The sequence below is a fragment of the Pristis pectinata genome, chromosome 15 (genome assembly GCF_009764475.1).
Source record: "Pristis pectinata isolate sPriPec2 chromosome 15, sPriPec2.1.pri, whole genome shotgun sequence".
NCBI lineage: Eukaryota > Metazoa > Chordata > Chondrichthyes > Rhinopristiformes > Pristidae > Pristis > Pristis pectinata.
In genome coordinates this window covers 19,250,578-19,278,118 of record NC_067419.1, presented here as the reverse complement: position 1 = coordinate 19,278,118, position 27,541 = coordinate 19,250,578, and the positions used below count along the sequence as shown (strand labels likewise).

Below are 27,541 nucleotides of genomic sequence, written 5' to 3'. Positions count from 1 at the left end.
CTGGAAAGAGTGCAGAGAGATATATGAGGATGTTGCTGGGACAGAAGTTGAACAGGTTGGGACTTTTTCATTGGAGCATAGGAGAATGAGGAGATATCTTACAGAGGTGTATAAAATCATGAGGGGCACAGGTAGGGTCAATGTGCACGGTCTTGTTCCCAAGGTTGTGGAATCAAGAACTAGAGGGTATGGTTTTAGGGTGAGAGAGGAGAAATTTAATGGTGACCTGAGGGGCAACTGTTTCAGTCAGACAATGGTCAGTATGTGGAAAGAGCTGCCAGAAGAAGTGGTTGAGGTAGGTATGTTAACAACATTTAAAAGGTACTTGGACAGGTACATGGATAGGAAAGGTTTAGAGGGATATGGGCCAAACGCAGGCAAATGGGACTAGTTTAGATGGGAATCTTGGTCAGCATGGACCAGTTGGACCGAGGGGCCTGTTTCAGTGCTGTGTGAATCTATGACTACATATCAATCGGTATCTGATTCTCAGTCTGATTTAAAGGTTGATACCTTACAAATGGCCATTTTACAGGATAGACTAGTAATATGATGGGCACAAACATCCACAAGTTATTTGTTGCATCAGTTGATTGGGTGAAATCAAAAACATTATTTCACTGCTTTTTACAATTGATTTTGGTTATTATCTGGAGAATATAAGAAAAAAGAAGAGAGTAACTAGATAAAAAAAAATGTTGGAACACCTCCACCTCCACCACTCATTAATTCAAACATTACTGAGACTTAGGTTTCTATCATCTGATTGGATAGGCAGGGCTGTCTCCAGAAATCAGAATAATCCAGTGTGATTCCCTCATTCCCATCCCCCAGTACTACCACCATCATAAATCTGCAGCCATTTAAAGATTAAATCTGGTTGGATTATACACCAGCTGTGATGTTGCACTATTTCTCTCTCATTTTTCACTTCAGTCTGCGACCCACATCCTGAGTTCGTTGTGTCTTTGAACACAGACGCAATTCTTGCCAGGATCCAACGACAGTTCTTGCCAGGACCCAGCAAATTACTGTTTCCATTTTCCACCACCCCCTTCCCCTCATTGTTGTAGTAGAAAGGAATGGATGCTGCTTGGGTTATACGTTGTATGTGGACACACAGATGATCTTTATTTCATCTGTCCTTGTTAAAATGTTCATGACTGACTTGCAGAGCCAGGAAAATTCTAACAAAATATGGTACTCAGCACTTAGTGCTTTTTCTGTTTGCTTTGGAACAGCCTTCTTTGAGAAGGCACCACGACTTCAAGCCAGCACGTAAAGACGTAAAAATTTGATCAACCTTTCTGTAACTTTCGTTGAAGTCAAGGTGAATTGTTCTTTCTATGCTTTATTTATTTTAGTTTGATGGAAAAGAGAATGCTGCTGTATCTCAAATGGTGCTTCAGGAACAATTCAAGGCTGCTCGTTACTTTGTGGATTATCTGCTTTTGCTGCTGTCTCCCTTATTCAGTCAAAACCCAGAGTAGGATACCAACTGAAACGTAAGCATTTGACAATTTTCTTACAGATTGTTTTAATGTTAACAGAACATTTAAACATTTATTGCTCTGTTTTAAACGCTTTTAAATTTTGTGTGTGTTCAAGGTAGTGTTTACATTTTTATTGAATCTTACTTAAAGATCTTCCTGTTCAATTTGTTTTATTATAGATTGTTTTGGCATTATTTTGTTCTGAGTGCTGGTTTTTAAAATAGTTGTTATCTTGACAGTTTTAGAGTCATAGAGTCATACCGCACAGAAACAGGCCTTTCAGTCCAAGATGTCCGTGCTGACCATCAAATACCTATTTATACTAATCCCATTTAAAACCAATTAGTCCGTTGTCTTCTGTGCCTCGGCGGTTCCAGTCCTTGCACAGATACTACTTAAGTATTGTGAGAGTACCTGCCACTCCCACTTTCTCAGGCAGAACATTCCAGATTGCAACCACCCTCTTGGTTAAAAAAGTTTTCCTCAGATCCTCTCTAACCATCTTATCCCTGACCTTAGACCAATGCCCTCTGGTTTTGGATGTCTGCGTTGTGGGGAAAAGCTTTTCAATATCCATTCTATCTATGCTCCCCAGTTTTGTATACATCTATCAGATATCCCTCTCAGCTTCCTCTATGGCAAGGAAAACAAACTGAGCTTATCCAGGCTTTCGTCAAAACTGAAATGTTCCATCCCAGGCAATATCCTGTAAATCTCCTTTGCATCCTCTCCAATGCAATAACATCCTTTCTATAGTGTGGCAACCAGAACTGCACAACATTCCAGCTGTGGTCTAACTAAAGTTCTCTAAAGTTGTACCATGACCTCCACGCTCTTATATTCTGTTCCCCAGCTAATGAAGGCCAACATCTTGTATGCCTTTTTCACCAATTTATCTACTAGTGCTGCCATCTTTAGGGATCTATAATCCTGTAAAACAATGTCCCTCTGTTCCTCAATACTCCCTAGGGGCCCATCATCCATCATGTACGTCCTACTCTTATTAGTGCTCCCAAATGCTTCACCTTGTAGTTATTGGGATTAAACTCCATTTGCTATTGTTCCACCCAATTTACCAGATTATCAATATCATTCTGTAACCTAAGACTATCCTCCTCACTTTCAACACCACCACCAATTATTGCATCATCTACAGACTTACTAATCATAACTTCAGCATTCAAATCCAGATCTTTAATATGTATGAGAAGCAGTAAGCATCCCAGTATCAATCCCCATGGTACACCACTGGTCGCAGGCTCACAATCACAAAAGCAACCCTCCACTACCACACTGTGACTCCTATTACCAAGTCAAATTTGAATTCAATTTGTCAACCTGCTTTGGATCCCACGGGCTCTAATCTTTTGGGTCAGCCTTCCATGTAGAACCTTGTCAAAGGCCTTACTGAAGTCCATACAGACTAAATCAACGGTACTGCCCTCAATAATATATTTTGTTATTTCTTCAAAAAAATCAATCAAATTAGTCAGACATGATTTCCCACGAACAAAACCATGCTGACTAACCCTGATCAACCCCTGCCTTTCAAAGTGTAGATTAAACCTGTCCCTCACAATTCATTCCATTAACTTCCTGAACACTGACATTAGATTCACAGGTTTGTACTTACCTGGCTTATCCCTGCTGCCCTACTTGAATAAAAGTACCACATTTGCAGTCCTCCTGACCACCAGTGTCCAGCAAAGATTTAAAAATCTCTACCAGGCCCTCAGCAGTCTCCTCCCTTGCCTCCTGTATCAGCCTGGGATACATTTCATCATTCCCTGGGGTTTCATCCATCTTAATGCCTGCTGAGACATCCAATACATCTTCCTTTTTAATGCTAATATGTTCTAGAATGTCCCCATTCCCAACCTCTCTCTGAAATCTATAACTATAAATGTCTTTCTCTTTTGTGAATATGGACGAGAAATATTCATTTCAGACCTCACCCAAGCCCTCTGGCCCTAAGCACAGATTGCCCCTTCGGCTGTAAGGGACCCTGCTTTTTCCCTGGTTACCCATTTGCTCTTAATATACTTGGGATTTTCCTTAATCTTGTCTGCTAGTGGTATTTTATGGTCCCTTTTTCTTCTCCTAATTTCTTTTTTTTAATATGTCCCTACACATTCTATTCACTTGGAAAGCATCACCTGTTTTCTGTACTCTGTACCTACCATATACTTTCTTTTTTCTTTCTTTTTCAAACCCTTGACATCCACAATTCCCTGGATTTGCATTTCTCACCTCTCACCCTTATAAGAACATGTTGGCCATGAACTCTCACAATTTCACTTTTAAAGGACTCCCATTAATCCAATGTAGATTTACAAGTAAGTAGCTGTCCCCAGTCTATTTTTGCCACGTCCTGTCTAATGATATTGAAATCGACTTTCTCGACTCAATTTCTGGACTATCCTTGTCCTCTCCATAACTACTTTGAAACTTACGGAATTATGGTCACAATCCCTAAAATGCTCACTCACAGACTCTTCAACAGCTTGTCTGGCTTCATTCCTTAGATTAGGCCCAGTACTACCCCTTCTAGCATGTACTGGCTCAAAAAGTTCTCCTGGATGCATTGTAAAAATTCCATCCCTCTGATAGAACATAGGAACAGACCCTTTGACCAAGTCTGTGCCAACCATGATGCTAATCTAACTAATCCCATCTGCCTACACGTGATCCATATCCCTCTATTCCCTGCCTGTTCATGTATCTATCTAAATGGCTCTTAAAAGTTTCTATTGTATCTGTTTCTACCACCTTCCCTGGCTGTGAGTTCTAGGAACCTACTACTCTCTGTGTAAAAAAAAACTTGCCTTGCACATCTCTTTTAAATTTTCTCCCTCACTTTAAACCTATGTCCACTAGAATTTGACATTTCCATCCTGGGTAAAAGTCTCTTGACTATCTACCCTATCTATGCCTCTCACTTCTATCAGGTCACCCCTCAGCCTCTGACACTCCAGAGAAAACAATCCAAGTTTGTCCAATCTCTACTTATAACTAATACACTCCAATCTAGGCAACAAACTGGTGAACCTCTTCTGCACCCTCTCCACATTCCAGCTGTAGTGTGGGGAAAAGAACTGCACACAATACTCCAAATTTGGCCTAACCGAAGCTTTATGCAGCTACAACATGACTTGCCAATCCCAATTAAAACTGGGAATTTGAAATTCCCTATGACTACACTCCTGTTCCTCTGTGATTTGCCTACATACCCACTCCTCTATCTCCTGCTGATTGTTGGGAAATCTCTAATTTAACCCTAACAAAGTAATCACTCCTATGTTACTCCCACACTCTACCCATGTGGCCTCAAGAGTCATCTAGGATATCTTCCCTCAGTACTGCAGTGGTAGTCTCCTTAATCAATATTACAATGCCCACTCCTCTTTTACTTCATTTCCTATTACACCTGAAGCTTCTGTAGTCTCAAATATTGAGTTGCCGGTCCTGTATGTTTCTGTGATTCCCAGTACGGCAACTGCTCTGCCCAGGACCACAAGAAACTGCAGAGAATTGTGGTCACAGCCCAGCGCATCACGGACACCTGTCTCCCCTCCTTGGATTCTGTCTTTACCTCTCGTTGTCTTGGTGAAGCAGCCAGCATAATCAAAGACCCCACCCACTCAGGACATTCTCTCTTCTCTCCTCTTCCATTGGGTAGAAGATACAGGAGCCTGAGGGCACATACCACCAGGACAGCTTCTACCCCACTGTGATAAGAATATTGAACGGTCCCCTTATACGATGAGATGGACTATGACCTCACGATCTACCTCATTGTGACCTTGCACCTTATTGCACTGCACTTTCTCTGCAGCTGTGACACTTTACTCTGTACTGTTACTGTTGTTACCTGTACTACGTTAATCCACTCTGTACTAACTCAATGTAACTGCACTGTGTAATGAATTGACCTGTACGATCAGTTTGTAAGACAAGCTTTTCACTGTACCTCGGTACAAGTGACAATAATAAACCAATACCAATACTTTAAATTCATCTGTCTTACCAATTAGGCTCCTTGCATTAAAATAGATGCAATTTAGCCTTCCAATCCTCCAATGCACCTTTACATGCCCATGTCTGCTATGCCTACTAGACCAACTTCATTTTTCTTCTATGTTTGACTGTACCCCCCCCCCCCCACCCACACACACACATCTGTGTATATACTTTTTGTCACAATACCCTGCCAAATTAGTTTAAACATTCCCCAACATCATGAGCAAACGTCCCTTCGAGGATGTTGGACCTGCTCTGGTTTAAGTGCACCCCGTCCTACTTGCACAGGTCAACTTCCCTTAAAATGGTCCTAATACTCCAAAAATCTAAAGCCCCCCTCCTTTAGCCACACATTCATCTGATTTATCCTCCTGTTCTTATACTCGCCAGTACAACTTTGGTCTATCACAGACATTTCCTTGTTTCTCTCCACCTTCCTGTCTCTCCATCTTAAAATGTGTTTGTCTTCTCATCTTCAAGTCTAATTAAGGCCTGAAATGTCAACTTTGTTTCTCTCCCCAGTGATGTTGTTCTTATTTTAGATTCCCAGCTTTTGCAGTTTTTTTCTCCAACAAAAGAGGTCAGATCTTTCCATCCAGGCTTCTGTTGGACATAGTGTTCCAAAATTCAGCACTGCTGCAGGCTTAAGCCAGCAGTGGTATACTACCTGTGCTGCATCAATGGATTTCCTATGGAGTCCAACAAGACAGTACAAACTTTTGCAGACTTCCATATCTCAGGCTGGGAAGTCTGCCCAGTGAGCCTGTGCCAGGTTGAGTCTGCCATTAGGACGCTGGCCCAAAAATGCGTGGTAAGAATAGGCTGCTTAAAGCATAGTAAATCAATATCATTTAATTGTGTGTTTTTGAATGTTTGAGAAAATTGACTTTCACAAATATTCAGCTTCAGTGAGAGTTCTGACAACTATTTAACCTTAGGGCTACACTGATTGTCAAAGTCATTCCGCAGACATGTCCGCTTCCTTGTGCTGGGAGAGGTCCCATGCAGCTGTACACAGTGTTAATGTGCTGTGATATGGTCATTTCCAATGGAAGACTGTGCCTAGAACCATACTAGAAGAAATCTGAGAAGTACTTTTGTTCAAAAATAGCTGTTGAATTTGTATATATTTTTGCTTAAGAGTTTTCTGGAAGTATTTGACATGAATGGACATTGTTAAAGTCTCTGGCAAAAAAAAATGAAATTCTTCTCCAAAACTCTTGAACAGATTGTAAACCCATAACTCTGTTTGAGGAGAAATATACTTGTTATACATTTCTTTTATTAATAGTGTGCAACTGTGGGCTTCTGCATTTGGTGAAGAGCTAAACTCCATCGTAACAAAGTATTCCGGCTATTTACTATTACAAAAGGTCAGTAAACAGAATAAAATTTGTTTCGCTTCCTTTTTTAATTAAGATGCATGGGGAAAACTTGAGCAATACTCAAGGACAAAACTACTGAAATGTGTGTTTTATGGAAAAATTGGCAGAATCATGGAATAGGATTCCAAAAACACCTACAAACAAAAATGAAAAAAACTTGATGTAATAATTTAGAATTTATTATTATGAATGAATGGTTATGAATAAGTGGTCCTTAGTATTAATGGAGGAAAGGCCTCCAACTGTTGAGAATTATTGAGAAGGCCTTGGCGAGTAGGATTAAGGAAAACCCCAAGGTGTTCTACACGTATGTTAAGAATAGGAGGATGACTAGAGTGGGGGTAGGAGCGATCAGGGATAAAAGAGGAAACATGTGCCTGGAGTCGAAAGAGGTAGGGGAGGTCCTTAATGAATACTTTGCTTCAGTATTCACCAGTGAGAGAGACCTTGATGTTTGTGAGGATGGCGTATGACAGGCTGATACACTAGGGCATGTCGACGTGAGGAAAGAGGATGTGCTGGAATGTTTGAAAAACATTAGAATAGATGAGTCACCGGGGCCGGACAGGATATATCCAAGGTTATTAAGGGAAGTGGGGGAAGAGATTGCTGCGCCTTTGGTGATGATCTTTGCATCCTCATTGTCGACAGGAGTAGTGCTAGATGATTGGAGGGTGGCAAATGTTATTCCTTTGTTTAAGAAGGGGAGTAGGGATAACCCTGGGAATTACAGACCAGTGAGTCTTACTTTAGTGGTGGGCAAATTACTGGAGAAGACAGGATTTATGGGCATTTAGAGAAGCATAGGCTGATTAGGGTCAGTCAGCATGGCTTTGTGAGGAGCAGGTCGTGCCTCACGAGTCTGATTGAATTCTTTGAGGATGTGACAAAGCACATTGATGAAGGTAGAGCAGTGGATGTGGTGTACATGGACTTCAGTAAGGCGTTTGATAAGGTTCCTCATGGAAGGCTCATTCAGAAAGTCAGGAGGCATGGGATCTGGGGAAACTTGGCTGTGTGGATTCAGAATTGGCTCACCCATAGAAGACAGAGGGTGGTGGTAGATGGAGCGTATTCTACCTGGAAGTCGGTGACCAGTTGTGTTCTGCAGGGATCCGTTCTGCGACCCCTGCTCTTTGTGATTTTTATAAATGACTTGGATGAGGATGTGGAAGGGTGAGTTAGTAAGTTTGCTGATGACACGAAGATTGGTGGTGTTGTGGATAGTGTAGGAGGTTGCTGTAGATTACAACAGGACATTGATAGGATGCAGACCTGGGCTGAGAAGTGGCAGATAGAGTTCAACCCAGAAAAGTGTGAAGTGATACACTTTGGAAGATCAAATTTGAAGGCAGAATACAAGACTAATGGCAGGATTCTTCGCTGTGTGGAGGAACAGAGAGATCTTGGGGTCCACGTCCATAGATCCCTCAAGGTTGCCGCACAGGTGGATAGGGTTGTTAAGAAGGCATATGGTGTATTGAGTTCAAGAGTCGTGAGGTACTGTTGCAGCTCTATAGAACTCTGGTTAGACCACACTTGGAGTATTGTGTTCAGTTCTGGTCACCTCATTATAGGAAGGATGTGGAAGCTTTAGAGAGGGCGCAGAGGAGATTTACCAGGATACTGCCTGGATTGGAGAGCATGTCTTATGAGGATAAGTCGAGTGATCTAGGGCTTTTCTCTTTGTAGAGAGGTGACTTGATGGAGGTGTACAAGATGCTAAGAGGCATAGACCGAGTGGACAGTCAGAGAATTTTTCCCAGGGTGAAAATGGCTAACACGAGGGGGCATAATTTTAAGGTGATTGGAGGAAAGTATAAGGGGATGTCAGAGATAAGTTTTTTACACAGAGAGTGGTGGGTGCGTGGAACGTACTGCCGGCAGAGGTTGTGGGGGCAGATACATTAGAGGCATTTAAGAGACTCTTAGATAGGCACATGAATGATAGAAAAATGGAGGGCTATGTGGGAGGGAAGGGTTAGGTAGATGATAGAGTGGGATAAAATGTCAACACAACATCGCGGGCTGAAGGGCCTGTACTGTGCTGTAATGTTCTATGAAACCATAAGACATGATCCCTCAAAAACTGCTGTCCACATAGCAAAAAGAGAATTTGTATTTTTTATCACTGACCTTATAATATTTTCAACCACTATAGTTTTTAAACATGACCCAAGTATCGACAGGTGAGCTTCAGTTATAGATAATACATGGTTTTAAAATCATTTGTAAAGTAAATAAAGGCTTTAAGTTGTAAGAGTGTCAGGAATCATTTTTCCCTTTTCCCATTGAGTCTGTAATTTTCTTATCAATATATCTAATATTAGCAGAAGAAGCCAAATAATAAAATAACTCAGAGATACAGGACATATTTGTAATATAATTAGTGCAGATAGAGAATTCCGAGATGGTTGTATAGTTATTGATTTTGTATCTCATTTTTTTACTTTATGATAGTTTGCATTAAAACAGCAATTATTCTGAAAATGGAATTATTTTCATGGTGCTATGTCCCCAATAAAATTACTAGAGAAAAAGAGGAATTCCTGTTTTATAACAATGTACAATGTTAGCACTTGCTACTGTATTTTAAACATTTACTGTTTACAATATTGACCTAAAATACCTGTCATATATTGCTTCCTTTCCCATTTCAAAGCTTCAGTTTGTTCTTCATCCTCTTTGTCATTGTACTGCTGTAAAAGCACTTGCTCTACTGAATATGTAAATTTGCAAAATGGAAATGTAATTACAACTCAATTTCAAAATAAGTTAGGGTAAAATGGTGCTTTTTGGTGGGTAAAATAAGAATGCCACATAATATTTGAATAAATAAGAGGGAGGGGTGTTCTTTTGATCACTTGTGCTTAATGAGTGTGAAACCCACTGATTGTACTATGTTCTGCGCATCCTGTTCCTCCAACTTCAGTGCATTCAAATGTGCAGAGATGAGTACAGCTGGCAGATGGTACTAGTGACTAAAGGCGAATTTCTCTCCCTAAACTCTAGATCAAATACATTAGTAAAGCCATTAAAAATAAAAGCAACCTGGGGTTTATTTCTCAAGAAATAGAAATAAAAAGCTGAAAAAATATGCAGAACTTAAATAGTGAGTTTATTTGAATTCTCCATAATTACAATGAAGATATGGTGATATTGGTGAAGATGCAAAAAAAAAAGCCTAGAAATTAATTTGCACTGTTTATCTAGTGTCAAGACAGTCTTCACAGTCTTCTTGAGATGGATTTAGAAAGCTGAAAAAAATTTGCAAGATTTGTTACCACCAATTCCAAAACAGTATGATTGGATTCCCTAACGTTTCAGGAACATTAGGCAGTTGGATTCAAATTTGCTACATTAGTAACACCTTTTCTCACAACTCTAATCTCAAGAAGTCGCCTTTAAAGAGTTACACCACACCTGTTTTTGAGCTTGCACAGATGAATTTTTAGGCCCAGAATTCTTTAGTTAGAACGTCAAGGTTTGGCATGCAGGTTTTCCAATTCTTTGCCCATTATCAGTGTATATTGGAAAATATTGTGTGAGAATGAGTATCTCATTAGAAATAGTGATAGAAAATCTATATTATAATAATATGAAATTTCCTCAGATTGTGTAACAGGCAAGTTACATTGAAACTGGCAGATTTTTGCAGTTGGTATTCGCTGGGAAGGGTCAGAGGCACTTCTGATGGTTTGAGAATGGGAAAGATCAAGGAAACAACTGGAATTGCAGATGGATGGAAAGAACAAAGATACTGCTGATATTGAGGGTGGGGGCTGATGGAAGAATTGAAGACTGATGGTGTCGGGGAGGTTGATCTGACCCACTTGGAACAGGAAAGGATCAAAGACACTTCTTGTGTTTGGGAGTGGTGGAAGAATTTGTTGGCATTTGGGAATGGGACATAAGGCCAATATTTCTGCATGCAGATTAGGAGCACATACAGAATGCAAATATGGATCAGAGGTTCAAGGGGTGGGGCACAGATGAGGGGTGTAATGGGACTGGAGGTGAGTGTTGGACAGGTTATTTTAGTGTGAGAGGCAGGTGAGCTCGCTGTTTTATTTAACTACAGAGTCTCATGGATCGATTTTTATAGATGCTGTAAAGTAGGATCAGCATAGAAAGTATTGACTTAGTAAACAACTGAATGGGGTTTATTTACCCAGTCAGTGTTTTGGACAATGGGGAATAATACCCCTTGATATTGTCTGTTTACTGGGGATATCATCATGAGTTCTGTCATCTGGTGAAAAGATTCTGAAATCATCCATTGCAGTGTTTGAAGAAAGTCAATATGTCACTCAATTTCTATGCCAATGGAGTATTTAATGGGATACAACCTGCAAATGTTAGTGGCTGGTTCATAGGAGTATCCTTTGTTCGGTTTTTCATCATGGATGTAGGGTATTAGAAATGACTGACTGACTTTCTAGGTTGCAGAAGGTGATTGATGGCATTTTTGAATTCTCTCAGAAAGGAATGCTCCATACCTAAACAGAGAGAATTGCTACTTCTTTGGTCAGCCATCAGGAAAGTAGGCATAAATGGGTCTCTTTTTGGTTGGCAAGATGTAATGAGTAGTGTGTCACAGGGCTTAGTGCTGTGATCTAAACTTTTTATTATCTATATAAATGACCTGGATGAAGGCACCAAAGATATGTTTGCTAAGTTTGTAGATGTCACAAGGATAGGAAGAAAAGTAAGCTGTGAAGAAGATATAATGAGGCCACAAAAGGATATAGGTGGGTTTGGTATGTGGGCAAAGAAAATAGAGTATAATGCAGGAAAATGCAAAATTGTCCATTTTGGCAGCATATTATCTAATTGGTGAGAGAGTTCAGAGCTCTGAGATTCAGAGGGAATTGGGTATCCCAGTGTATGATTTGCAAAGGATTAGAATGCAGGTGTAGTGAGTAATTAGGAAATCTATTTTTATTGCTTGGGAATTAAGTACAAAAATTATACAGGGCATTGGTGAAGCCACCTATGGAGTACTATGTACAATTTTGGTCTCCTCACTTAAGGAAGGATATTAATTCATTGGAAATAGTTCAGGGAAGGTTTACTAGATTAAAATCTAGAATAAGCAGGTTGTCAAATGAGGAAAGGTTGGGCAGGTTAGACTTGTATCTGTTGGAGTTTGGAAAAGTGAGAGGGGACCTGATTTAACATATAAGACACTGTGGGTTCTTGATAAGGTGGATTTGGAAAGAATGTTCCTGTTCTGGGAGAATCTAGATCTGTTTTGGGGGGTGGGGGGGTCACAATTTAAAAATAAGGGGTTGCCCAGTTAAAACAGAGATGAGACTGAATTTTTCTTCGCAAGAGTGTTATGAGTCTTTAAAACTCTTTTGCTAGAAGTGCAGTGGAAGGAAAGTCTTTGAATATTTTTAAGGCTAAAATAGTTAGATACTTGATAAGCAAGACAATGAGGGATTACTGTAGGCTTGAGGGGCTTGCTCCTGATTTGTATGTTCATATATTCATTTATTTGCAGCTAATATGTGATCATTAACATACAACTGTAGTGGTAATTGCTGGATTCTTTGGTAGTTCCCTAAAATCTACCCCCTCAAATAATTTACTTTCCTCATTTGAAGAAGGTCAAAGATTGAATGACTGTTGCTGGAGAATCCAGCCTACCTACTGATGCATGGTTAATAATCCGATTGCATGCTGCATCTGATGATAGATAGAAGAAATGTAATGGTTCCTGTGTTTTTTCTGGACCAATTACTGACTGGAATTCTGAAAGAGAAATTCTGCTGCGTGGATCAATTTAAGGGGCCTTTCAATCTTGAGCAAGGGATTCAGATTTATGGTATGCTGTTATGTGCCCTCATGATTGTGCCTAATTGAAAACCTTAGCGCCAGCAATGTAGCGCTAATAACATTTATATACTGTAAATGCTAACAGAGGATCAAAAATGATGCAAAATGCAATGCTATTCGATTGCAATTCCCTGTGTTTATTTTTGATGGGCTCTGGTAAATTGATCCTCTTTTCTGCTTTAAACTTGATATCAGTAGGTTAAAAGAACTTTTATGCTGACCGATAATTGGAGATTATGGGGCCTTCTGGTAACCTGGTCAAATTCTGGAATATGAATTACATATATTGCAATGCAATATTGTTACGGACTCAGTGAAAGTCCCTTTAAGATAGAGAGTGTGTGTGTATGTGTGTGTGGGGCGTGCTTACGTCAATAGAAGATAAAGGACGTAATGACGTTGTTGAAGAGGTCAGAAGAAGAAGAAGGAGAGAGAGAGAAGGGAGAGAGACACCAGCCTGCTTGTTTTCTCTATCGATGGATGAGAAACAATAACTGTGTTTGCCATTGAAATCCATGTATGGAAGTTGGAAGTAATCCGGTGGAGTTCACTTTGTTGCTGACCTGTAGAAGGAAACAGGTATTTGTATGTGGACGACCACGGTTCGGATGCTTTTCGGGGTGAGGAAGTCACTACCGAGTAAACACTGAAGTGTCGTTTGGGTTCCATCGTGGAACATTTGGATTTTGTATGTACTCTCTCTATGTTTTTCTACATCTACATCTTATCTTCAGACAACGGTGGTTGTTGAAGAAGCCCTTGCTCATGTTTCACCTTATGGCTTGCGGAACTGAACTTTAAGAACCATTCAGGAACTGGGAGTTTTGGACTTTGTCACACACACACACGAAGAGTTTAGTTTTGGGGTTAACGTTCGAGGTTTAACATTTTTTGAATTCTAACATACTAACATTTTTACTTTTATTTTACGTATTATCAATAGTAGTGATTAATAAAATAGTTTTTAACACTAAATCATGCTCAGTGTGTTTCTTTTGTTGCTGGTTCGTGACAAAATTGGGGGCTCGTCCGGGATAGTTCCCAAGGTTAACGAGTGTCATCTGGGATTGTACCCCAGATTGACGAGATTTGTTCGGGATTCAATCCAAAGATTTTTGAGGGAGGTCTGATAAATTCTTTTTAATTGGCTTGTGTGTGTGGAAACCAGCAGCAATGGATATTAAGGCATTTGTGGAGTCACCAACCCAAAAGGGATTGGAGGTGGCGAAAAAGGATGATTTGATAAAGATTGCTACCAGGCTAAACCTTACAGAAGTAAAGCAGTCTATGAGGAAAGCAGATATTCAGAGACTGATAGCTGGCCATTATGTGGAAAAGAAAGTGTTTGAGAAGGAAGTGTTAAAACAGTTTTCTGGCAGTGAAATAGCAATTTCTGAGGCACAGGTGCAGCTGGCAAAGATAGAGGCTGAACGAGAGCAAAAGAAATTAGAGGCTGAACGAGAGCAAACCCAGTTAAAGATAGAGGCCGAACAAAAGCTAACTCAGATGAAGATAGAGGCTGATCTAGCAATGAAGCAGATGGAGCTGGATAACGAGGAGAAAAAGAGGCAGCATGAGTTACAAATGAAGCGTAGGAGTTCGGAATCTGATTCTGATGATGATTTTTCAGCCAGCAGGGAGGTTCGATTAGTCCCTCCGTTTGAAGAAGATCAGGTTGATCAGTATTTCCAACATTTTGAAAAGGTTGCTGTGAGTTCAAACTGGCCAAGGAAAGGATGGGCTCTTATGGTACAGAGTGTGATTAAAGGTAAAGCTCAAAAAGCTTATTCTGCTTTGTCTGTTGAGGATGCAGCTGATTATACCAAGGTAAAACAAGCTATTTTGAAGGCTTATGAATTGGTCCCTGAGGCTTATAGACAAAAATTCAGAGACTTGAGGAAATCTGCAGATCAGACTTATATGGAATTTGCCAATGGAAAGAGAATATGTTTTGAACGATGGTGCCTGGCTAAAAATGTAGATGGGGATTACGATAAATTGACAGAATTGATACTGGTGGAAGACTTTAAAAGATGTGTTCCAGCTGAATTAACAACATATTTAAATGAAAAGGCAGTGGAAACTTTACAAGAAACTGCTAGGTTGGCAGATGATTATGCTTTAACCCATAAATCCAAATGGGGACAACCTAAAACCTTTCAAAAGAGTTACAAAGACAATCCAGGTAAACCAGAGATTAAATTGGGAGGTAATCAAAAAGGAAAGGATGAAAAGAAGCCAGGGCTGGAGAAACCTGTTGAGCGTACTTGTTATTACTGTAGGAAACCTGGCCACGTGATATCTAATTGTGCCCTTTTGAAGAAAAAGAAGGAAGCTGGGCCCAATGCTTGCTTTCAGGCAATTAAAAATCAAAAAGGTTTAGGAGATGCTGTTAAAGATCAGTCCTTGCAAGAGGGAAAAGCGGAAAAGTTGGAGGAGGTGAGAAAGGAATTCCGTTCGTATGTATCAGAGGGTTTTGTTTCACTGAATGATGAGTCACCCCAGGTGCCAGTGAAAATTCTTAGAGATACTGGGGCTAGTCAATCTCTCTTGCTGGACAGTGTTTTAAATTTTGGTGAAGAAAGTGACACTGGTGAAGTAAATCTAGTACGAGGCGTTACAGGTGAGACCATGTCTGTCCCTTTTCACAGGGTGATTTTAAAGTCAAAGTTCGTAGAAGGACCAGTCGAGATAGGGATAAGACCTAGTTTGCCAGTGGAAGGAGTTTCTTTGTTATTGGGAAATGACCTTGCAAATGGAGAAAGTGATCCTGTGGTACGGTTAACAACCAAACCAAGGATTGATGAGTCTGAGGATGATTCAGATGTTTACCCATCATGTGCAGTGACTCGAGCTAGAGCTAAAGAATTAGCCAAGAAAGACAGTCCGGTGCAGTCTGATGTGGTTCCTTGTGACAGTCCTAAACAGGAAGAAAATTTTGATGCCTTATCTGAGACTTTTCTGTCTTCACTGGAGGATCAACATCCTTATAGTGAGCCTGAATTTAAAGATTTGTCTTTGTCAAGGAAGGATTTTATGGTGGAACAGACAAAGGACCCTGAGTTGACAGAATTGAAAGAAAAAGCTCTCTCATGTGAGGAGATTGAAAAAGTGCCAACTGGATACTATGTCAAAAATGGAGTGTTAATGAGGAAATGGAGACCTCCTCATGTTCCTGTTACTGAGGAATGGGAAGTTATTCATCAGGTTGTTGTTCCAAAAGTTTATAGGGATGAGATTTTAAACCTGGCCCATAGTATGCCTTTGGGTGGTCATTTTGGTGTGAATAAAACTGTAGGGAAGATCTTGAAACAATTCTATTGGCCTGGTTTGAGAAAAGATGTGGTGATGTTTTGTCGAACCTGCCACACATGTCAGATGGTAGGTAAACCAAATCAAAAACCCCCTGTGGCTCCTTTGAAGCCAATTCCTGCTTTTGGTGAACCCTTTTCGAAGGTGATTGTGGACTGTGTTGGCCCCTTACCAAAGTCTAAGACTGGAAATCAGTATTTGTTAACCATCATGTGTGCCACTTCTAGATTTCCAGAGGCAATACCCCTTAGAAATATTAAGGCCAAGACGGTGTCAAAGGCTCTTGTAAAATTTTTTACCTTGTTTGGTTTGCCAAAAGAAATCCAATCTGATCAAGGTAGTAATTTTATGTCAAAAATTTTTCAACAAATAGTCTATGAGCTGGGAGCAAAGCAGATTGTATCATCTGCATATCACCCAGAATCTCAAGGAGCTCTGGAGAGATTTCATTCTACTCTCAAAAATATGCTGAAGACTTATTGCTTTGAAAACACCAAGGATTGGGACGAAGGTATCCATTTACTTTTGTTTGCCGTTAGAGAATCGATCCAGGAGTCAATCGGATTTAGTCCGTTTGAGCTTGTGTTTGGACATAGGGTGAGAGGACCTTTGGAGTTGTTAAGAGAGCAATGGGTTAATGAGGAAGTTCATTTGAGTCTGTTGGACTATGTCCAAAAATTTAAAACTCGGTTGGAGAGAGTCTGCCAGCTAGCGAGAGAGAATCTGAAAACAAGCCAGATAAGAATGAAGACATATTTTGATAGACGTGCTCGGCCTAGGACATTCGCAGTGGGGCAAAAGGTGTTGGTATTTTTCCCTAGCCAAAATAATCCCTTGCAAGCTCGCTTTTCTGGACCCTATGTTATTGAATCTCGAGTGACTGATCTAACATATATAATCAAAACACCAGATAGACGCAAGAAAACACAACTCTGTCATGTAAACATGCTAAAACCTTATTATGAGAAGGATTCAGTTGTGGCCTTGGTGGATGGTGAAAAGGTTGTTTCTAGAATGCCTGATGTTGATGTTGAGGAAGGCCAATTTAGACCAAATATTGTTCCATCGAAACTGAAAAACCAAAATATCATGGAGAACCTTGAAACGAAGTTGGACCATTTACAAGTTTCACAAAAACAACAGATGAGAGAATTAATTTTAAAATTTAAAAATCTGTTCCCAGATGTTCCAAACAGAACATCGATAATTACCCATGATGTTGATGTTGGGGATGCAAAACCAATCAAACAACACCCATATCGAATGAATGTAGAAAAAAGTAAACTTGTTGATCAGGAAATAAAGTACATGTTGGAAAATGATATTATTAGACATTCTACTTCAAATTGGAGTTCGCCCTGTGTTATTGTACCTAAACCTGATGGAACTGTTAGATTTTGCACAGATTACAGGAAAGTGAATGCTGTAACAAAGTCAGATGCTTACCCTATTCCTAGGGTGGATGATTGCATAGACAGAGTGGGAAAGGCAAAATTTCTTACAAAGATTGACCTATTAAAAGGGTACTGGTGTGTTCCATTAACAGATAGAGGAAGGGAGATTTCAGCCTTTGTAACCCCTTCTGGATTGTATGAATACAATGTTTTGCCATTTGGAATGAAAAATGCTCCGGCAACATTTCAAAGAATGATTAATTCGGTGATTCATGGGTTAAAACATACAGATGCCTACATTGACGACTTAGTGACTGGGAATGATACTTGGGAAGATCACATCTCTGCGTTAGAAAGGTTGTTTGAAAGACTTTCCAAGGCTAACCTTACAGTTAACTTGGCTAAAAGTGAATTTGGCCATGCCACTGTGACGTATCTTGGTTATGTTGTAGGTCAAGGCAAGCAAGCTCCTGTTCAGGCAAAAGTTCAAGCAATATCTGAGTTCCCTATTCCCACAGGTACGAGGACTGTTAGAAGATTTTTGGGAATGGTTGGATATTATCGAAAATTTTGTAAAAATTTTGCTGATATTGCTCTTCCCCTAACTAATCTTCTGAAGAAGGGAGTAAAGTTTGTTTGGACAGATTCTTGTCAAGAAGCATTTGAGAAGCTGAAAGCCATTTTATGCTACGATCCTGTGCTCAGAACACCTGACTTTGAAAAGCCATTTTCATTAGCAGTAGATGCCAGTGATGAAGCTGCAGGAGCTGTGTTGTTGCAGAAGGGTGACCTTGATGATATTGACCATCCTGTAGCTTACTTTTCAAAGAAATTTAATGAGCATCAAAAGAATTATTCCACCATAGAGAAAGAATTACTGTCGCTTGTTTTAGCCTTGCAACATTTCAGTGTATATGTTTGCACCGCTCAGAAACCATTGACTGTGTATACAGATCATAACCCATTGGTGTTTCTGAGCCGAGTCAAAAACAAGAACAGAAGGCTGTTAAACTGGAGTTTAATTTTGCAAGAGTTTGATCTCATGATAACTCACATTAAAGGCAAAGATAATGTGATTGCTGATTGTCTTTCCCGATGTTAAATGGGAAACATGTATCTGTACTAATCTGATAGTCTGTAGTTGTGTAGCATGATAATTATTAACATTATTAACTATGCGCGGTTAAAATTTTCTTGGGAAAATTTTTTTTTTAGGTGGGAGGTGTTACGGACTCAGTGAAAGTCCCTTTAAGATAGAGAGTGTGTGTGTATGTGTGTGTGGGGCGTGCTTACGTCAATAGAAGATAAAGGACGTAATGACGTTGTTGAAGAGGTCAGAAGAAGAAGAAGGAGAGAGAGAGAAGGGAGAGAGACACCAGCCTGCTTGTTTTCTCTATCGATGGATGAGAAACAATAACTGTGTTTGCCATTGAAATCCATGTATGGAAGTTGGAAGTAATCCGGTGGAGTTCACTTTGTTGCTGACCTGTAGAAGGAAACAGGTATTTGTATGTGGACGACCACGGTTCGGATGCTTTTCGGGGTGAGGAAGTCACTACCGAGTAAACACTGAAGTGTCGTTTGGGTTCCATCGTGGAACATTTGGATTTTGTATGTACTCTCTCTATGTTTTTCTACATCTACATCTTATCTTCAGACAACGGTGGTTGTTGAAGAAGCCCTTGCTCATGTTTCACCTTATGGCTTGCGGAACTGAACTTTAAGAACCATTCAGGAACTGGGAGTTTTGGACTTTGTCACACACACACACGAAGAGTTTAGTTTTGGGGTTAACGTTCGAGGTTTAACATTTTTTGAATTCTAACATACTAACATTTTTACTTTTATTTTACGTATTATCAATAGTAGTGATTAATAAAATAGTTTTTAACACTAAATCATGCTCAGTGTGTTTCTTTTGTTGCTGGTTCGTGACAATATAAATGATAAAAAAGATATTTTTGGTTTTATTTCTGTTGATCTTCAAGCAGAGGGAACCATGTGCATCCTAAAAAAATGATATGCTGTCTATAGAGGAAGTGCAATGAAAATTTATCAGAATGGTTCCTGAGATGTCAAATCTTTCATATATAGAGAACTACTTGATGAAGGGGTGGGTGCTCTAGACAAATGGACTTAAGGGTGTCAATTCCATCCCAAAAGCTCCTTCTCCATTTTGAACAGTCATGTGCTAGAGATTCCCACAAGTCAATTGGTATTTTACGCTTTTTCAAGAAGACTTTGAGAACATCCTTGTACCTTTTCATCATATCCCTGATAACCTCTTGCCATGATGGAGCTCCAAATGCCTATTTCAGGAGTCTGGTATTAGACACGTGATTTATGTGGACTGTCCATTCGAATTGATTTTGGCCTCAATGCCCACGATGCTGGCCTGGGAAAGGGAACTGCCTGACATTGGTTCAGTTATCCTGCTGATGGAATTGGAGGATTTTGTGGGAACAGTGTTGGTGGTATCATTTGAGGTACCTGCTGCAGGTAGTCAATATTTCAGAAATGTACAATGAGAAGGGATTACTGCTGCTTGCAGATCATGATCTTTGTTCCAAGTCTGAGCTCTTGATCTTCAACCATTCTTATCCTCAGACTGACAGAATCTGGTGGTACACTGAAGGCAAGGGTGAATTTCATCATTGCTATCTGCCTTCATTGAGAGATTGCGCCTATTATATGGAAAATAGTTCATATTTACCATGGTCTTGTGGACTTTTATTGTCATTGAGCGGTGTTGTATAGCAAATGAAGGTTGGTTATAGCCTTATATTTTGTGGATGTTAAACATATCCAGTATGAACTCATATGCTTCAGTGACAAGTTGATGATTACTTGAAGCTCAATGTCTGCTTGTGTGTATTCACAAGCATTATCTGCATACTGCAGCTTGAAATCTGAAGTTGGTTTGACCTTGGTCCTGCATTGGGGTCGACATAAATAAGAAGTTTCCCCATTGTCCAATAGATTAGTTCCTCCAGCGGGAAACTTGTTAGAAGGAAAAGCAGTGTAAAGAGAAACAATGAGTAATGTTGTTGGGTTGATGTTGCAGATATACTTGATAGCAGTCTGCACTGAGCTTGGATCTGTAGTGGATCATGGCTTTCTTGCCATCATGAAGCCGTTGTAAGATGGAGATGTATGAACAGCCAAATTTGAGAAGGATGCTCAACTATACCTCTGAACTGGCAGGAGTCAAAGTCTTTTGTGAGGTCATAAGAAACTACACATATATAGTGGTTGATTTTCCTTGGATTTAATGTGCAGAGAAGATCATGTCAATTGTGCCTCTAGATAGACAGAATCTACATTATGGTTCAGGAAGCAGCTCTTTGTCCATTGAAAGGAGGCAGTTAAGCCGAACTGTAAGTTTAACTTTCCCTGTGACAGACAGCAGAGAGATCCCTCTCTAGTTACAGCTGTCAGATTTCTCTGAGAATATCCATATATTATCAAAGCTGATTGAGGTAAAATGGCAGAAAATACCAAGATTTCAAGATAAAAGTAAAAATAAGTGAACAAGCTGCATAGAGATGAATATCAGTGCAGTGGTGGATTGTCTGCCAAGGGCATGCAGGAAATTTAGCAAACTACACTTGACAGAAAGTTGAGCTAGTTTCAAGACATATTCTGGGGAATTACTGAATGTACTTGATCAAGTACAATGTATTTGCGTTAATGTGGCCAATGATTATAATTGCCAATCTTTAAGCATAGAACATGCATTTTACTCTGTACTCATAAGTATGATTGTATTGTGATTGCTATTGGTGCCTATTCCTCAAAGCAACGAGGGACAGCAGCATTGAATTATGGAGACACAAGAGATTCTGCAGATGCTGGAATCTAGAGCAACACACACAAAATGCTGCAGGAACTCAGCAGGTCAGGCAGCATCTATGGAGGGAAATAACCAGTCGACATTTTGGGACAAGACCCTTCATCAGGACTGGAAAGGAAAAGGGGAGAAGCCAGAATAAAAGGGAAAGGGGAGGAGCACAAGCTGGCAGGTGATAGGTGAGTTCAGGTGAGAGGGAGAAGGTAGGTGGGTGGGGGAGGGGGAATGAAAGGGAATGATGCAAGAAGATGAGAGGTGATAGGTGGAAGAGGCAAAGGGCTGAAGAAGGAGGAATCTGGTAGGAATGGACAGTAGACCATGGAATAAAGGGAAGGAGGTGGGGAATGGGAGGGAGGTAGGTGGCAGGGAGTGGGAAAGAAAAAGGGTGAGGGGGCCACAGGAATGAGGGAAAACAAAAGGGGGGAGGGGGGGAAACAGTGGGGGGGGTGTGGGGAACAGAGGGGAAGGGTTACCGGAAGTTAGAGAAATTAATGTTGATGTCGTCAGGTTGGAGACTACCAAGGCGGAATATGAGGTGTTGCTCCTCTAACCTGCATCTGGCCACAGCATGGCAGTAGAGGAGGCAGTGGATTGACATATCAGTATGGGAATGGGAAGTGGAATTAAAGTGACTGGCCACTGGGAGATCCTGGTTGTTGCAGCAGACAGAGCAGAGGTGTTCGACGAAGCGGTTACCCAATCTGCGTCGGATTTCACCGATGTAGAGGAGGCTGCATCGGGAGCACTGGATACAATAAATGGCACCCTCAGATTCACAGATGAAGCAATGCCTCAACTGGAAGGACTGTCTAGGGCTCTGGATGGTGGTGAGAGAGGAGGTGTAGGGGCTGATGAGCCCCAGCTATGCTTGCCTTTTCGTTGGCTACATGGAACAATCCATGTTCCAAGCCTACACTGGCAACACTCCCCAACTCTTTCCCCACTACATTGACGACCGCATTGGTGCTGCTTCCTGCACCCATGCCAAGCTCGTCAATTTCATCAACTTTGCCTCCAACTTCCACCCTGCCTTCAAATTTACTTGGTCCATCTCCGACACCTCTCTCCCCTTTCTTGATCTCTCTGTCTCCATCTCCAGAGACAGATTATCCACCAACATCTTTTTACAAACCCACTTACTCCCACAGTTACCTTGACTACATCTCTTTCCACCCTGTCACATGTAAGGACGCCATCCCCTTCTCCCAGTTCCTCTGCCTCCGCTGCATCTGTTCCCATGATGAGGCTGTCCATTCCAGGACGTCAGAGATGTCCTTTTTTTTCAGTAAATCAGGTTTCTGTTCCACCACCATCCATGCACCCCTCACCCGTATCTCCTCCATTTCCCACACGTCTGCCCTCACCCCTATCGCTCTCTCTGCAGCTATCTTGTCCACTCAACCTTCACCACCAATGACCTTCCCAGCACTTATCCTTGCAACCATGCAAAGTGCTACACCTGTCCCTACACCTCTTCCCTCACCACCATCCAGAGCCCCAGACAGTCCTTCCAGTTGAGGCACGCTTCACCTGTGAATCTGAGGGTGTCATTTATTGTGTCCGGTGTTCCTGGTGTGGCCTCCTCTACACTAGTGAGACCCGATGCAGATTGGGTGACCGCTTTGTTGAGCACCTTCTCTCCATCCGCCACAACAGCCAGGATCTCCCAGTGGCCAGCCACTTTTAATTCCACTTCCCAGTCCCATACTGACATGTCTATCCATGGCCTCCTTCACTGCCATGTTGAGGCCAGATGCAGGTTGGAGGAGCAACACTTCATATTCGGCCTTGGTAGTCTCCAACATGATGGCACCAACATCGATTTCTCTAACTTATGGTAACCCCTCCCCCCCTCCCCCTTTCCCCCTGCTTTTGTTTTCCCTCATTCCTGTGGCCCCCTGTTGTAAGACAAGTTCTTTAAGGTCTCAAAGGGCAAGGACTCTGGACACAGTCTTTGGAGTAAAAAAATGATTTATTCGCAAAGACAAACACTGGATAGAATGAACAGGAATGGATGCACACTTACACACATACACAAGTGATCGCGAACGTGGGGGAAATTGCAACAAGGGTGAGATGCGCGCGCGTGCGCGCCCACACACACACACACACTCACACACACACACACACACACACACACACACACACACACACACACTCTCACACACACACACACACACACACACACACACACACCAAACTGGTTACAGATGATCAAGGAAGAAACAATACAATGCCTGACCCCCTGACTCAGTGCAAGCATCAGCTCTACGCTCCCGGGAATCTACTTAGGATGCTCCTAACCCTTGCGGAAGTGCACACTCTTACCAATGGTCTCTTCAGCGTTGTTTCACAATTCCTGGAGCAATCAAAAGAGAGAGAGAACCAAGAACATGCGGTACTCTTGAAAGTACTGGAGGGCTGGGTGGAGCCAGCCCAGGTAATTCAAACAAGCCAATGGCTCAGGGCCAGGTACAAAGGTGTTTTACAAAGGCCAATGGTCAAGTGTGTGTGCTAATGGGTGGGTGGAGCCAGACCTTGATTGACAGTGGTGTGGCTTTCAACCATGTGCTCAATGGTGTCACGTAACAGCCATGACCCTTCACAATACATTCCACCCCTCGAAAGTTACACCAGTTGTCAGTCATGGGAATAACTATCACCAAGATAAGAAATATGCGTCAGTGTGCATTACTAATCGAAGGCAGAAGTGGCCCTAATAATCTGACAAGCACAGCGCAAAGTACAGATAGCTATAACAATTAGAACGAGGGCAGTGGCCCAGTGGATGACAGTTGCCCACCATCCCCCCAGTGACCCAAACGGCCACCAGTTTCCCCATGAGGTGTCGTGTTGGAGGAGCTGGTCCCTTGCATTTTGAATTTTAATCACCGAGTCCCGAATGTGAGCAGCCAGGTTGGTGATGGTGCTGGACTCATCAGGGATAAAGGTGCAGCACTCCTTACCAATCACTGCACAGGTGCCACCGTCCGCAGCGAGTAGGTAACCCAGGGTCATCCGATTCTGCAGGGCTACCAACCTGATGGCAGCCAGCTCAGCTGCCGTCCTCGTCAGGGCATCCTTGGTACGTTGCAGTGACATTTTCGTTTCGTCAGCCAGCATCTGGAGCACGCTGGTCATCTGGATGACCTCACGGGACAGTCGGGCCATGCCATACGTGGGAAAGGCTATCATCCAGAACCTCTCCACCTCCGTGATAGCCCTCTTGTCCTGGTGGCCGCTGTATGCCGGGTGCTCCCCAAGGTCATCGAGAACATGGATATAGGGCACCACAAATGCTGGAAAGCAGCAACCATACCAGCTCATGGGGAGCCACGGGTAGGCACAGTGGCCACAAATCCAGTGGGTCCCTTTCAAAGTCCAGGGAGCCCCCAGTTTAGCGGCACCATCGGCAGTGGTCACTGAGGCACCTGGATACCAGTTTCGCTCACAATCACTATGGCCAACTGAAAGGGTGGAACTGTACTCATTCTGGAGTCTGCACCAGCATTCCCTCGGCTTACTCAGCGGCTGTGGGATGTCTCTAAGGGTCGGGACTCAGGTGGAGGTCAAATTGTAGGAAGGGAAATACCAGTTCCTGAAACACCCACCCCATCGGGGATTGCTGGAAGGGATGTCCTGTAGTGGCGAGGGGAGTGGTGGGGACTGCCATCCGGCCCCCCACCCCCAAACCGATAAACTGAACCCAACAGGCGCAAAAAGTCTGTGTAAGCATTTCATTTGAAGATCATCCAAGGGGACCACTGTAAGTGGTAGAGCTTCACCGGCGTGTGCTGGGGTCCGGACGCAAATCCAGCAGTCTGATTTGTTGGAGGTGTTGGCAAATTTGTAGGTGATTCTGAGGAAGGTGTTAGCAGACGTTCCAATGCCGATCATCGCAGTGAGCAGAAGGAGACAGTGGAGTAGTGCCATCATCCTGTAGGGGGTGGGGTTTGTTGAGGAACAGACTCATTCTTGGTGGGTCAGGTGTTGGGTATGAAGACAGGATAGGTTAGTGTGACCCAGAATTGCGACCCAATGGGTGTCCCCGGGACTACGCACGATGACTTCTCCCTTCTGAGGGGGTCCCTGTGGCTGTCAGACCCACACTCTCCCCGAGTCTTCGGTCTTGGAGGGTCCGGGGTCTTGCAAGTCGGGAGGTGGGGAGTGTGCCAGATGGCAGGAGAGTGGGGACCCCCCATGGCCTGTGGGCTGTGTATTCAGCTGATCGACTGCCTGCTGTAGCACGCTCAACCACCCCTGCAGTGTGCGGGAAGGGGTTAATGTGCATACTTTCTCTTCCAGCAGGCCCTTCAGCCTTTCGATCAGGCCTGATGCCTGTGGATGGTAGGGGATATGGAACAGCCACGAGATCCCCACCTCAGCTGCCCAGTTCTGGACTTTACCCTCAGCAAAGTGTGAGCCCTGATTGGATTGTACCTCCCATGGGACTCCATAGATGGAGGAGAGGTACTGCAATCCTTTGATGGTGCTGTTCTGATTGGCCCTCTCACAGGGCACCGCCACCAGGACACCCGAATATGCGTCCACCATCGTCAGGGCGTATTGCTTTTTATTGTGGCGTGGGAGCGGTCTGATTATAGTCTATTTGCCACACGCGACCCGCTCCCGTGCCGCGGCGAATGAGGCCCGGTGGCCTTGCTGGCCAGCCTCGTGGTTTCACTTGTTGGCAAATGGGGCAGTTGACCACAGTGGTCTTGCACTAAGCCACTGTGAGGGCAACCCAGAACTGTTCTACCCAACGCCGTGTGCCATCAGTCCCTATGTGACTGCTCTTGCGGTGTGCCCATGCAGCTAAAGCACTGAGGTCAGGTTCCTCCAGGGAGGCGGTAGCGCAGCATATTTGGGCAGCCTGGTCCACAGTGGCATTATGTATGGCCTCCTGGGTATTTTTGTGGGTATGAGCATCCACGTGGTGGACCGCAATCTGTCTTTGGGCAGCCTGAACCCAGATAAAACGCCAGTGTCCCTGTCCCCAGAGGAGGTGTTCATGAATTTCCCACCCCGTTTCATGTCACCGTGTTATCCACACCGCCATACCATTGGCCACTGCCCAAGAGTTGGTATAGATGTGGACCGGACCAGTGGTGTTCTGTAGGGTGAGTGCTACTGCCGCCAGTTCGGCCAGTTGGCTAGATCCACCCGCTCCCTCTTTGGTCGAGGTTTTCCCCGTGGCGGGATGAAGTGCCACCGCCTTCCAATATTGTTTCCCCCCCCCCCCTCCCCCCCTTTCCAGCAGCTGGAGCCATCTGTGAACCAGGCATGCAGTTTTTGTTCAGGATCGAGGGAGTCAAAGGGTTGGTCCCAGGACACGGGGGAGGGCTGGATCTCAGGTATGTCTAGGGGTGGGTCCTGGGACTGGGGGAAGGACATGACCTGTTCTGGAGGCGGCTGACCCCTTCCAGACTGGGTTCGGCCCAGTCCGCGATGTACCACTTCCACTTCGCTATTGAGGACCTCTGGGCTTGGCCCTCTTTGTGTGTGGAGTCAGGGGACTTGACCCAATGCATTATGGGCAGGTGGGGGCGAAGGACTACAGGGTCAGTGCTGGTTTGGTGCTTGGTGGCGAGGAGCGCCAGGTAGCAGGCAAGCAGCTGGCGCTCGAATGGGCTGTTGCGAGTAGCAGCCTGAGGTAATGATTTGGTCCAGAAGCCAAGCGGGACTCTGCGCCCCTGGACCTTCTGCCGGAGGCTCCATTCAGCAAGCGACTTGCTCGCAGAGACCTGTAACTCGAAAGGGACCCTCTCCTGGTGGGGGGCAAGTGGCAGGGCTTGCTCCACAGCTTGCTTCACTGTCTCAAAGGCAGCCTGCTGTTCAGGTCTCCAGGAAAAAGTGGCCTTCTTTCGAGAGACCCTATAGAGGGGTCTCAGGAGCATGGTGAGGTGGGGTATATGCTGCCGCCAATAGCCAAGGAGACCCACAAACCTCTGGGTGTCAGTTTTGTTTGAGGGGACGGCAAAATTTAAAATCTTGTTTCGGGCAGTTTCAGGAATGTCTTGTTTGCCTGTGTGCCACTGGATCCCAAGAAACAATACATTCTGGGCTGGGCCTTGTACCTTTTCCATATTAATGGCCCAGCCCTGTTCTCTGAGGGAAGAAATTAGCATCTCAAGAGCGTCTGAGACAATGGCTTCAGAAGGCCCTTGTAGGAGTATGTCATCAATGTAGTGGGCGACTGACACCCCCGGAGGAAGTTGAATGGCTTGCAAGTCCCAGGAGATTAGC

At 43.1% G+C, this 27,541-nt stretch overlaps 1 protein-coding gene across 1 annotated transcript in view; it reads left to right on the top strand.

Moving 5' to 3' along the window:
* Positions 1-1,153: 1,153 nt before the first annotated feature.
* The window catches only part of LOC127578541 (voltage-dependent calcium channel subunit alpha-2/delta-4-like), a 343,330-nt gene continuing 316,942 nt past the window's right edge, over positions 1,154-27,541 (top strand). The window contains 3 exon segments of the mRNA XM_052030691.1: positions 1,154-1,278; positions 1,365-1,505; positions 6,805-6,886. Of these exon segments, the coding sequence (XP_051886651.1) occupies positions 1,154-1,278; positions 1,365-1,505; positions 6,805-6,886 (348 nt within the window).